The 13,076-nt window shown below is 40.3% G+C and overlaps 1 protein-coding gene across 1 annotated transcript in view; it reads right to left on the reverse strand.

Moving 5' to 3' along the window:
• GLDC (glycine decarboxylase) overlaps positions 1 to 13,076 on the reverse strand; it is a 92,621-nt gene that overhangs the window by 36,082 nt on the left and 43,463 nt on the right. Inside the window, exons 9-15 of the mRNA XM_025432363.3 lie at positions 12,587 to 12,692; positions 10,617 to 10,756; positions 9,790 to 9,870; positions 6,868 to 6,965; positions 6,040 to 6,124; positions 5,847 to 5,888; positions 4,005 to 4,147 (exon numbers count right to left, since the gene is read on the reverse strand). Coding sequence (XP_025288148.3) covers positions 4,005 to 4,147; positions 5,847 to 5,888; positions 6,040 to 6,124; positions 6,868 to 6,965; positions 9,790 to 9,870; positions 10,617 to 10,756; positions 12,587 to 12,692 — 695 coding nt within the window. The remainder of the gene's footprint in view (positions 1 to 4,004; positions 4,148 to 5,846; positions 5,889 to 6,039; positions 6,125 to 6,867; positions 6,966 to 9,789; positions 9,871 to 10,616; positions 10,757 to 12,586; positions 12,693 to 13,076) is intronic.

A 13,076-nucleotide genomic window follows, 5' to 3' on the forward strand; every position in this document is an offset into this window, starting at 1 on the left:
AATATGCATGTTCCCACAATAAAAATAACTTATTTTTACATTATATATTAACATGTATCATGGTTAAAAAGATTTTAATAATCTAAAAAAGCAAAAGTACTTGGGAGGAGAAAAATAAAAATAGGAAAAAAAACATAAGGACAAAAGTACTAATCTAAGGTAACTAAATGTTCTTCTTTTCATATACCTATTCCCACGTGTACCTCTGCATTGATATATCAAAGTCAGAATGGCCATTCCTCAAAAAATTAAAGTTACCATACATCCAACAATGTCGCATCTGAGTATATACCCAAAAGTATTAAAACCAGGAACTCAGGTATTTATATACCAATGTTAACAGCAACATTATCCACAACAGCCAAGAGGTGGAAAAACCCAAATGTCCATCAATGAGCAAGGAGATAAACAAAACGTGGCCCACGCATACTGCGGAATATTATTCAGCCATAAAAAGGGAATGTTGACACATGCTACAACATGGATAAAGTCATTATGCTAAGGGGAATAAACCAGATACAAAAGGACACATATAATTCCACCAAAATAACATACCTAGAGTAGTCAAGTTAATAGCCACAGAAAATAATATCACAATTGTCAGGCACTGGGTTAAGAGAAAAATGAGGAGTTATTGTTTAATCGATACAGAGCTTTGATTTGGGAAGGCAGAAAGTTATGGAGATGAATGGTATTGATGGCTATAAAACAATGTCAATGTACTTCATGCTATTGAACTCTTAAAAATGGTTAAAATGACAAATTTTCATGTTCTGTGTATTTTACCACGATAAAAAATTTAGAGTTGCAAAATATTTTTAATGCTACTTACTAAAATTTTGCCTTTATCTTTTAAATATCATATGATAACAAAAATGGAAAAGAAATATTTAGATGCAAAACTTTCTGGTGACTAGACTCTAGAACTCTATAGACATACTGACCGACTCCAATTAAATAGAAATGAAAACACCAGGAAATGGTCCCTGAATGATAATTGTATAATTTCAGGGCAGCCCGGGTGGCTCAGCGGTTTAGCGCTGGCTTCAGCCCAGGGCCGGATGCTGGAGACCCGGGATCGAGTCCCACATCAGGCTCCCTGCGTGGAGCCTGTGTCTCTGCCTCTCTCTCTGTGTGTGTCTCTCATGAATAAATAAATAAAATCTTTAAAAAAAAAAAGGTATAATTTCAGTGGCTGACATAATACAGTAAATTCTCCCTTTGTACAAAATTTTCAAGAAAACTTGTACTTCTTTTTACAATGATTATTAAGCCTACATCAGCACCTTGGATTGGAGTGGTCACTATCCAGCAATAAATCAGATGAATTAAACAATAAATAACCCTGTGGTAGACTAATAATAACTTAGAATATACATTATGAAACCTGGATATATCATTCACTTGACGAGAGAAGGTTAGCACAAATAAACGAAGAGGATTAGAACAAGATAAAAATAAACTCCCTTACATATAGAATATATGGTGCATCCCTTCCTCTTTTCCCCAAACCTTAATCTCTGGAAGCATGGTCTATTTTCTCAACAAAAGAGAGGGCATTTCCTCATCTCCCATAGCAGTTCCTACTAAGAACATGAAATATCCTTCATCTGAGCCTCAACTTCCGGCACAGCTCCTATCACTTTCAAATTGGCTCTTGGAAATGAGTGTTCTAGCTGGGAATCTGTAAAAGTGGAGAAGGTATCGCTGACAGAAACGACATCCTGATAAAGACCTCCTTCCCTCCTATAAGACTGCGATGGGGTACTGAATCTCACTGCCAGTCATATGAGTGAGTTCAGCAGGACAGAGAAAGAGTGTTAGGTATATTAAGAAAAACAACAAAAAAACTTTGAAGACAGTGGTTCCTAACCTTGCCTCCCAATTGGGATCACCTGAGGAGCTTTAAAGAACTAGTCATGCCTGTGTCGACTCCCTCACACCCCTGTCTTTCCCTATCAAGATTATGATTCAATCTGGGATTGTGATCAGGACAACAGAATCTTTATGAATTCACAACATGAGTCCAATTTCCAGCCAAGATTGGAAACCATTGCGTCCTCATTCTTAGATCAGTCTTTCAGGACCCTGGTTGGGCCCTCAAATTGAGCTGCGAAAGTTAAGACAGTCCTAACAATTACTCTCCCATATGACACAGAAGATGTAATCCTATGCCATCACTAGAGGGCGAAGTTTCTTCATTTTCAACATTTAATTAAGGTATTATTGCCCCAGATTAATAATTCACTCAGGTTCCTCTTTTCTTAAAAGGGGGGGTGGGGTGCTGGATGATATTTTAATGAAGGTATGAAGCCTGACTTTCATGAACGTCATTCCTTCCTTATTTGCCATATGCTCCCTTCCTATAGGGTTTGTATTTTGTAGGCTACAGTTTTTACAAAGTGCATGGCTTTGCTGTATAGTTTATGTTGCCAAACAGGAGGTAGGACTTGATTGTATCTAAGATCTGGTTACTTTCTGTTTCAGGGAGTGAGAAGATAAATGTCTGTTTTAAAATTATTTGATTTTTGGAGTACCTGGGTGGCTCAGTCAGGTAAGCCTCCAACTCTTGGTTGTAACTCAGGTCATGACCTCACAAGCCCCACATTGGGCTCCTCACTTGGTAAGGAGTCTGCTGGAAGATTCTCTCTGTTGCTCCCCACCCCTCAAATAAAGCTTTTAAAAAATCATTTGATTAAAAACATAATAAAAATAAATGAATAAAAAATTATTTGAATTTTGTATCTTAAAATCTGGATTTCTAAAACAAGCTCCTGGGTAATGTCAACGCTGAGGCTGCTGGTAGAAAATTACACGTTGAGTAGTAAGAAAGTGAAGAAGAAATGCAACTCTTCTTCTGAATATACTTAAAATGTGAACTCATGCTGATAAAAGTGTTTGTCTATCCATCGATCTATTCCCATGAAGACATATCACAAAAACCCAATGGATTCGAAATTGGCTGTGTACCATTTTGCTTTTAAAAATAAAGTTTCTTGGGGCACCTGGGTGGCTCAGTCAGCTAATATCTGCCTTCGGCTCAGGTTATGATCCCAGGGTCCTAGAATAAAGCCTCGCATTGGGCTCCCTGCTCAGCAGAAAGCCTGCTCCTCCTACTCCTGCTCCCCTTGCTTGTATTCTCTCTCTCTCCCACTGTTGAATAAATAAATAAAATATTTTTAAGAAATAAATGAAGTTTCTTAGTCCTAATCCCTGGAAATTATGATCAGTAGGCCTCAAATGGGACAGACATTTGTACCTTTTAACAAGAATCCAGGAAATGTTGCTAGAGCCCTCTGCTTAAAAATAAATAAAAACCACTATTTGTAGAAGTTCTTACTTTACAGAAGACAGAGGAAAGGCAGGGAACTTTCAAAGTTAGTGACAGAACAAACCAGTACATAGTTCTCCAGCCCCTACTGGACTGAAACATTGTTGCTTGTTAGGAGTTAACATTTGTACTGGATTCTGATTCTTGTTCTATGTCAGTGATGGATATAGTAACTAGTTTCCAAAGATGGCCCACAATAAATCACATCTCTGGACAGTCACAACCATGTGTTGTGCCCTCCTGCATTCAAACTGGTCTGGCCCTGTCACTTGCTTTAATTGATAGAATGCTCTGAAGTGATGCTGTGAAACTTCAGAGGCTGAGCCTTAAGAGGTCTGCAGCTTCCACATTCTTCCACCATGGAACACTCCACTTTGAACCTAGACATCATTCAGGGAGGAATAAAGCTCAAGCAAGCACATGGAGAGGTCTACATGAACAAGAAACAAGGCTCGGGTCAACATCCTCAACTGAGCTCCCAGCCAATAGCCCATCATTAACTTGCCAGCTATGTGGATGTGGCTACTTTGGACCTACCAGCCATGCACCCCAGGGAAGTTGAACTGTCTACTCGACTATCACAATGATACAAAATTGTTTCAAGCCTCAATGTTTTGGGGTGAGTATTACACCATAAGAGATAGCTAAAGTGACAAGAGAAGAAATCTCGTACCTGTTAGGCTGGAAAGAGATTCGGTCATAGCCCGTGAGTTCACACAAGTCTTTCTCAAGCTCTCGGAAAAGTTGCTGATAGCCTTGAGCTTGGTCCAGAGGCACAAATGGGTGGATGTTTGCAAATTCTTTCCATGTGATAGGCTGAAGAACAGGGGAGAAAACACATGCATATGTACAATTGTAACAGTAATAACAATACTAACTTTAATAATGATGATGATGACAAAGTGCTTACTATGTGCCAGGCACTGTTTTAAGCACTTTAAATACATTAATTCATTAAATCTCACCACAATTTTACCAAGTGCTATTACTACCTTCATTTTATAAGTGGGTCACAAAGGCCTAGAAAAGGAACTTAGACAAAAATGCAAACTTTTTCTATTTTTTCAGGAACAAAAAGTCCCCAGATAGATTTGTATCCATGAAACCCAATGAGTTGTTTCAGGTAGTTTACTTGAACTCATATACAGCACACATATTATTCTCTCTTCAAGGAACAGAATAAGACACAAACAAAAGCAAATGGGAAAAACTCTTCTGATCACAATATAAAATGATCTCCTCTGCCTGAAATGATTTGTCATATCAGAGTAATCCTGTGGAAAAAAGGAAAGGGACACCTGGGTGGCTCAGTGGTTAAGCAACTGCCTTCGGCTAAGGGAGTGATCCTGCAGTCCCAGGATCCAGTCCCACATCGGGCTCCCTGCATGGAGCCTGCTTCTCCCTCTGCCTATGTCTCTGCCTCTCTCATAAATAAATAAATAAAATCTTTTAAAAAAGGCAAAAGACAGTTTTGCTAAAATGGATCCTAGCCTAGTAGAGCTACTTAGCAACCACAAGAGCAGGTTACATAAATCTGCTGTTGACAAAAGAAATAAATGAAAACCTCCAATCTCTACCCATCTGGTACTATGAGTGGATTTCTCGAAAGAAGTCTTAAGGTTCTAAATTCTACTGAGCTTAACAACTGCAGGTTGCTAAAAGCTTTTTACATCCAGGTTTAAAAGGGGGAGTAGGAGGGACACCTGGGTGGTGGCTCAGTGGTTGAGCATCTGTCTTTGGCTCCGGTTGTGATCCCAAGGTCCAAGGACTGAGTCCAGCATCAGGTTCCCTGCAGGGAGCCTGGTTCTCCCTCTGCCTGTGTCTCTGCCTCTCTTCTCTCTCTCTCTCTCTTTCTCTGTCTCTCATGAATAAACAGATACAGTCTTAAAAGGAGGGGGGATAGGAATGGCACCTGGCTGGCTCAGTCACTAGACATGTGACTCTTGGTCTCAGGCTTGTAGTTCAAGCCCCACAATGGGTGTAGAGAGTACTTAAAGATAAAATCTATAAATAAACAAATAAGCAGGGCAACAGGAAAGCATAAATGTTATATATTTAATTTTTTAATTTTTAAATTTAAATTCAATTAACATAAGTGTATTATTAGTTTCAGATAATTTTACTTATAAATTTAAACGATCAAGTTGCAACAAAATTGGGGTTTCTCATAAGATTGAACAGCAAGGTAAAGATGGGATGCATGGGTGGCTCAGTTGGTAAGCATCTGCCTTTGGCTCAGATCATGATCCCAGGGTCCTGGGACGGAGCCCTTCACTGGGCAACTTGCTCAGGGGGGAGCCTTCTTCTTCTCCCTCTGCCCCTCCCTGCCCCACTATACTCTCTCTCTTTCTCTCATGCAAATAAATAAAATCTTTTTAAAAAAAGAATAGTAAGGCAAAGAATTATTCAGGTAGTTTTTAAATCACAGTCCTAGTAGCTTTCTCTAGTTATCTACTTATGTACAAGCTAGAACACTGCTCCTCATAAGTTCCCTCTTAAGAAGTGTCTTACTTACTGTGAGTTCAGATGAGCTGTTGAGCTTCATGGTACAGGACCCCTTTAAGGACATCCAAAATGTATCATGTTAGTTATTTCCTCTTGACCCTCTATCCCCCCACACAGCCACCCCTTCATCCGTCTTTTGCAACCCAAAGATATGGGACCAGGGATGGGATTCGAAGTAGGAATAAAGTAGGAATAACAATTACCAGTGGAATCATGCTGTGAACAAGGGAAATGTCTTTGTTTTCCAATTTCTTCATATATCGGACAATGTTTGTTTCTGAGTGATAGCTGTAAACACAAAACACGTGATTTGGGGCATTATAATGAGGTAAGAGTCCACATACATTCTCCTGATGAAAGCTAAGACACACAGATCTACCTTCAAAATACAGATCAAATTGAGCCAGGGGCAACATGCCAATAAAGCATCAGAAAGAAGGACATGGAACCCTCACCCCCACCCCGCCCAATCTCAGGTGATACACTAGGACAAAAAGTTTCTGTGGGCAGAAGAGGAAGAAGAGAGGGAAGAGGATGTTGAGTTCCTGGATATGAACTTCAATCTGGCAACCAGGCATCCATACTCCCCTCTTCCTTTCGAGTGGGCTTAGGGGTTACACTGCCAATGGAGCAGAGCCATACCAGGGGGTGGCTTTGCCAAAATCAGGAATGGAATCCTTATGGTAATGGTTTTATTAGTGAGCCACAGCTGAGCCACAATAACCAAAACCACATCATAGTTGGATCCAGAAGCCACACTCTTGGGGTGCCTGGATGGCTCAGTTGGTTGAGTCCCCCACTCTTGGTTTTGGCTCAGGTGATGAATCTCATGGGTCATGAGATCAAGCCCCATGTCAGGCTCCGAGCTCAGTGGGAAGTCTTCTTAAGATTCTCTCGCTTTGCCCCTCCCCCAACTTACACTCTCTCACTCGCTCTCTCTAAAATAAATAAATATTTAAAATAACTTTTTTTTAAAAAAAGCAGCCACTCTATATCCTACTCCCAAGCCACAGCACACAAGCCACACAAACCTGTTGAACACTTGATGTGTGAGGAATGAGCTAGTTCTCTTGAAAGCAGTTCCTGGAATACCTCTCTGCTCCTCACCCATGCTTTCAGCAACCAGCTCCTATTTGGAGAGACCACAGACTAAATGGCAAGAAGCATGCCTGCAAGCACATGTGGAGATCCAGGCTTCTAGTTGGCACGTATCCCAACAAAGCACTAGAGATCTACTACCACCGCCCAACCCCCTAGCATTTGGCCTGGTGACAGGTATCAGGTATCAGGAGTCAGGTATCAGGTATCAGGTATCAGGTAACAGGTATCAGGAGTCACGAATTGTGGCAATTTTTCATAGCAACATTTTTAAATTCTATTAACCTTTGCCAGAGGAAAAATGAATTTTTATTGAATTCCACCCCAAAAGACTTATCCAGAATGTTCCTTGAATAATGAAGTTCCAGTAAGTTATTTTAAAGAGCTATCAAAAAGTCATGATGGGGCACCAGGGTGGCTCAGGCAGTTAAGCATTCAAATCTTGACTTCCACTCAGGTCACAATCTCAAGGTCTTGGGATTGAGCCCTACTTCCAGCACTGTGCTCAGCAGGGTGGCTGAGATTCTCTTTCTCTCTCTCCTTCTGCCCCAACCCTCTGCATTGCGCAGACTCACACGCTCTCCCCTCCCCCATCAATTAAATAAATCTTTTAAAAAATAGTTATGATGGGGCTCTGGGTGGCTCTTGATTAAGAGTCTTCCTTCAGCTCAGGTCATGATCCTGGAGTCCCAGAATGGAGCTCGCCCATGGAGCCCCACCTTAGGCTCCCTGCTCAGTGAGTCTGCTTCTCCTTCTGTCCCTCCCCCTGCTTCTTCTCTCACTCACTCTCTTAAATAAAGAAAAATCTTTTTTTTTAAAGTAATGATGACAACATTCAAGTGGGGACTCTCACTTGACACTGCTTTTATCTTCGAGAACAATTCTAATAAAACACATGTGACAAGAGCATTCAGTGGGCAAAAGGACAATCTCTTCAACAGTCAATGCTGAGAAAACTGGATATCCACATGCAAAGGAGTGAGTTGGACCCTCACCTTATACCATATACAAAAACTAACTCAAAGTAAAGACCTACATTTAAAAGCCAAAACTATAATACTCTTAAGAAGAAAACACAGGCACAAATCTGCATGATCTTGGATTCTCAAATATGATACCAAAAGCATAAGAAACAAAAGAAAAAGTGAATAAAGAGGACTTCAATTAAATTTAAAAACTTTTATATATCAAAGGAGACAACCCACAAGGGCAACCCAGGTGGCTCAGTAGTTTAGCACCGCCTTCAGCCCAGGGCCTGATCCTGGAGACCAGGGATCAAGTCCCACATCAGGCTCCTTACATGGAGCCTGCTTCTGCCTCTGCCTGTGTCTCTGCCTCTCTCTTCTCTCTCTCTCTCTGTGCCTCTCATGAAGAAATAAACAAAATCTTAAAAGAAAAGAAAAGAAAACAACCCACATAGCAGGAGAAAATGTGTGCATATCATATCTAAGAAGGGTTTTAATATCCAGAATATATAAATACAATGGCTTGGTTTCATTCTGCTCCAGGCTGATAGTACACCTACCAAGAGCCCTCGGTGGGTGCTCTATAAATTTCCCTTAAATGCATGGAACCTGTGATTAAATTTAATAGAGAGTTCTAAGGGGAAGATGGCTTATTCAGTCCTATTTATTAATTAAGGCTTAATACAGTGTGATATCTCATTGATGATTTACAACTGTTATCTAGTACTCAAGTCCTCTCTTAAAGAGTACATTGACAACCAGGATGCCACCACTCAGTGCTCTGGAACCACTGGTATAATAAACATTTCCTTCCACTGATCCATTCAACCATATTCATTTGAGTGCTTCCTGTGCACCGGGCCCTGACTGTTGTGATTAACATCTTGCCCCTGGTTACGTATGTAATGACTGCTCCATCTTTCCATCTTCGTCCCAGGGAACTGTAGTGTTTCTCCTTATGTGGCCCTGATGTTTTTCATTGGTTTTAGAAACCAACTCAGTCACATTGAACTGCCTACCCCTAGTTCACATTGTAATCTTTCTCCTTAAGCTTTTATTGTTTATTTGCCAGTGTCTCACCTCTGACCCCATCCTCCCTGTTCCTCAACTATGCCATCTTTATTGGAGAACTCCTACCCATCGTTGTTCAGAACTCAGCTTAGGACAATTTCTCCAAGTCTTGGTGAGAAGTCCTTCCTCTGTGCTCACAGAGCATCTTTGGATATCATCTATCATAACATATCACTTGGATCTGAATCTTGTGAGTGTCTGAGTCCCCATTAGACTATAAACTCTATTGGGCAGGAATCATGTCTAATTCAGCACCATCCTCAGGGCTTAGTATAGTAGCTGCCATGTACGCAATAAATATTCAATAAATGCCACAAACTCAATAAAGGTGTTCAATAAATGTTACATGAACAAGTATTTTCCCAGAACAGACATAACCAAGACGGCAGGACCATAATTCTCTGTATCATGGACAGTTTCAATTGAATACCATTAACAATGCTCCCACATAGCCTGGCTGCAAGGTCCTAGCTAGGGCCCACAATAGTGACTATAGCTATCAGGGATGGTCAGGGGTATATTGTAATAGCAGGCCACCCAATGTCACACTGGAGCCACAAGAGGCCAAGTCATCTTTGACAACACCTCAAACAGTCATTATGAGAAATGTATCTTTTTTTAAGGTTTTATTTATTTGAGACAGAGAAAGTGACAGAAAGCACAAGCAGGGAAGAGAGGAAGAAGCAGGCTCCCCATGGAGCAGGGAGCCTTACTTGGGGCTCCATCCCATGGCCCGGGACCACGACTCAAGCTGAAGACAGATGCTCAACCAACTAAGCCACACAGGTCCCCAGAAATGCATCTTCTTAATATACTTACTGCAGATGACTCACAGCCAAAGATCCACAACAAGTCATCCAGATCTTTTTCATTGACTGTTTCATCAAGAGAAATCCCAAGCTATAGAAATGAAATAAAAGGGAAAACATTAGCCCTAATCACCAACACCAGTGGAGAAACCCCAAGAGGTCAATGGGACTTAGGTACTGGATAAAACTCCCAGTTATTCCAAAATATCTGGGTGCCATTATATCCAAGTTTGGACCTTAGGTGAAGATGACTAGATGAGTACCAGACTTCATAAAATTTAGAGTTTTGTGAGCCACTTCTAGACTCTCAGTCTGGTGTCTACAGGCCACCCCTATTGACACTAGATATATTTACTCTTTTCTTCCCTTAACTTTATCACTTATCATAGTCATTACCTTCAACAGTCATATTGTGAAGGGTATTATGAGCAAAATATGTGCCTAAGAGTCCCATACACGAACTCACAGTCTTAAGTAAAACTAAGAATGAATTATTCTTTATTTGAAAGTCATAATGTTATGAGTTGGAAATGAAAATTTTTTATAAAGTATAGATTGTTCCCAAGATTCCAAAACTGATTTTAAGAAGAAAATTTTTAACAAGTCAAGGAATTTTTTTTAAGATTTTTTTTTTTTTAAATTCATGAGAGACACACAGAGAGAGAGGCAGAGACAAAGGCAGAGGGAGAAGCAGGCTCCATGCAGGGAACCCGATGTGGGACTCGATCCCGTGTCTCCAGGATCACACCCTGGGCTAAAGGCGGCGCTAAACCGCTGAGTCACCCGGGCTGCCCAAGAAATTATAGAGTACTGTAAAAATAGAAAACTTTTACTTACTGTGCCATCCTCAAAGAGCCGAAAATTGACTTGCCGCTGAGTGGCCCGGTCCAGGACCTCCTTCACTGAGCAGCCACACTGAATCTTCAAAGTGTCAAAGAATAAGTCATGCTGGAGTTGATGCCCTGCTCGCTTGAGACCTAGACAAGATAGGAGAGCCACCAGTCCCCAATATAGAAATCTGCTCCTCTGCCCCTGACATTTTCAGAGAAATAAAGAGGTAAATTGTTTTTAAAGATTTTATTTGTTTGTTTGTTTGTTTTAGAGAGAGAGCACAAGCAGGGGGAAGGGAGGACCAGTAGACTCTGCGCTGAGTGCAGAGCCTGAAGTGGGGCTCCATACCACGACCCTGAGATGACCTGAGCTGAAATCAATAGCAGGATGCATGGTGCACCTGGGTGGCTCAGTCAGTTAATCATCTATCTTCGGCTCAGGTTATGATCTAAGGGTATATTTTTTTAAGATTTTATTTATTTATTCATAAGAGACAGACAGAGAGAGAGAGAGAGAGAGAGGCAGAGACCCAGGCAAAGCAAGAAGCAAGCTCCATGCAAGGAGCCCGATGCAGGACTCGATCCCGGGTCTCCAGGACCATGCCCTGAGCCAAAGGCAGACATCCAACCGCTGAGCCACCTAGGCGTCCCTACCTTAAAAAATTCTTAATGAATATCTTGCTTTTCTACAGATTGATATCCATCATTACTTTTAATGTCAATAGAATATTCAAATATATACATGTAACATAATTTAATCAAATCTCAGGCATTTAGGCTGTTTCTAAGATTGTGGTATTATAAATAATGTTTCCTTTTTATTATAAGCAATGTTTCAATGAATACCCTTTACATCCTTCCCTAATTATCTCCTTTAGATACATTTCTAGAATTAGAATTTTGGGGGATCCCTGAGTGTCGCAGCAGTTTGGTGCCTGTCTTCAGCACATGGCATGATCCTGGAGTCCTGGAATCGAGTCCCACATTGGGTTCCCTGCATGGAGCCTGCTTCTCCCTCTGCCTATATTTCTGCGTCTCTCTCTCTCTATCTCTATCTCTCATGAATAAATAAATAAAATCTTAAAAAATAAACAGAATTATTTATTCAAACTATAGGCACATTTTAAAAGCTTTTGATATGTATTGCTTATGTGCCCTCATAAAACTTGTACCAACATCAGCATTCTTTTTGTCTTTACCAAAGTAATGAAGAAACACTATTGTTTCAATTTACACTTCCTTAATAGTAAGATTGAAATTTTACATATTTATTGCCATTTATTTCTATATTTCCTTCTTTTAAAATTACATTTAGGCACTTGGTAATGCAGTCAGTTAAGCACTTGACTTTGTTTCAGCTCAGGTTGTGACTTCAGGATCATGAGATGGATCCGACCCTCTGTCAGGCTCTGCACTTAAGATTCTCTCTCCCTATCCCCCTGCCCCTCCTCCTAGTTCTCTCTCTGTCTCTCTAAAATAAAATAAATAAATCATTAAAAAAAATAATAATACAATTTAAGTCCTTTGCCTATTTTTCTGAGTGATCATCCCTTTTTTAAGGGGTTAGGGAGTAAATAAGATACCTTCATATTAAAATTTTTAATGCAGGGGAAGCCTGGGTGGCTCAGTGGTTGGGCGTTTGCCTTTGGCTCAGGGTGTGACCCCAGAGTCCCGGGATCAAGTCCCACATCGGGCTCCCTACACGGAGCCTGCTTCTCCCTCTGCCTGTGTCTCTGCTTCGCTCTCTGCGTGTGTCTGTCATCAATAAATAAATAAAATCTTTAAAATAAAAAATAAAAAAATTTTTAATGCAAAATAAATAAATAAAAATTTTTAATGCCTAGTGTATCAGAAATGTCAAAAGTTTCTTTCCATTTTTTTATGCAGAATTGGACATACAGTGAGTTTTCTATTTTACTTACTCAGGCCTATCACTCTTGTTATGTCCCAAAATTATTAAACAGATAAGTGACTCACCTTCAGACAAAATCAAAGTGGCATTATGTACCCTCCTAGCAATATGCTCCAGCCCACGGGAACCATGGTAGATTGCAAACATGGCAGCCATGTTTGCCAAGAGAGCCTAAAACAACAAAGAACATTAAGAAATCACGTTCAATAATGTGTTGAACACAATTAGTGGGAAGGAGTATTATTTTCACTTGAAGTGTCAAAATTGAAAACAGAGACAAAACAAAATGATCAGATTTCCTGGATTCTCTATGATAGTAGACGATTGTTTATAACCTCTGACTATCTCAGGAGCAAACACAGCATCCAAGATACCCTGGAGTCACGATACTAAACCTTCAAATTTGGTCACTATAATGGAGGAGTTTCATCCATGCAATATAATCATGTCACACATAAGGGGGAAGATAGGGTTGTCATTAAACATTGAGAAGCAGTATTTCATGTTGAAAAGACAAGAGGAGCAATAAAGGTGTCAGGAAAAAAAAATGAGATC

This window comes from Canis lupus, chromosome 11, assembly GCF_003254725.2.
Source record: "Canis lupus dingo isolate Sandy chromosome 11, ASM325472v2, whole genome shotgun sequence".
Lineage (NCBI taxonomy): Eukaryota > Metazoa > Chordata > Mammalia > Carnivora > Canidae > Canis > Canis lupus.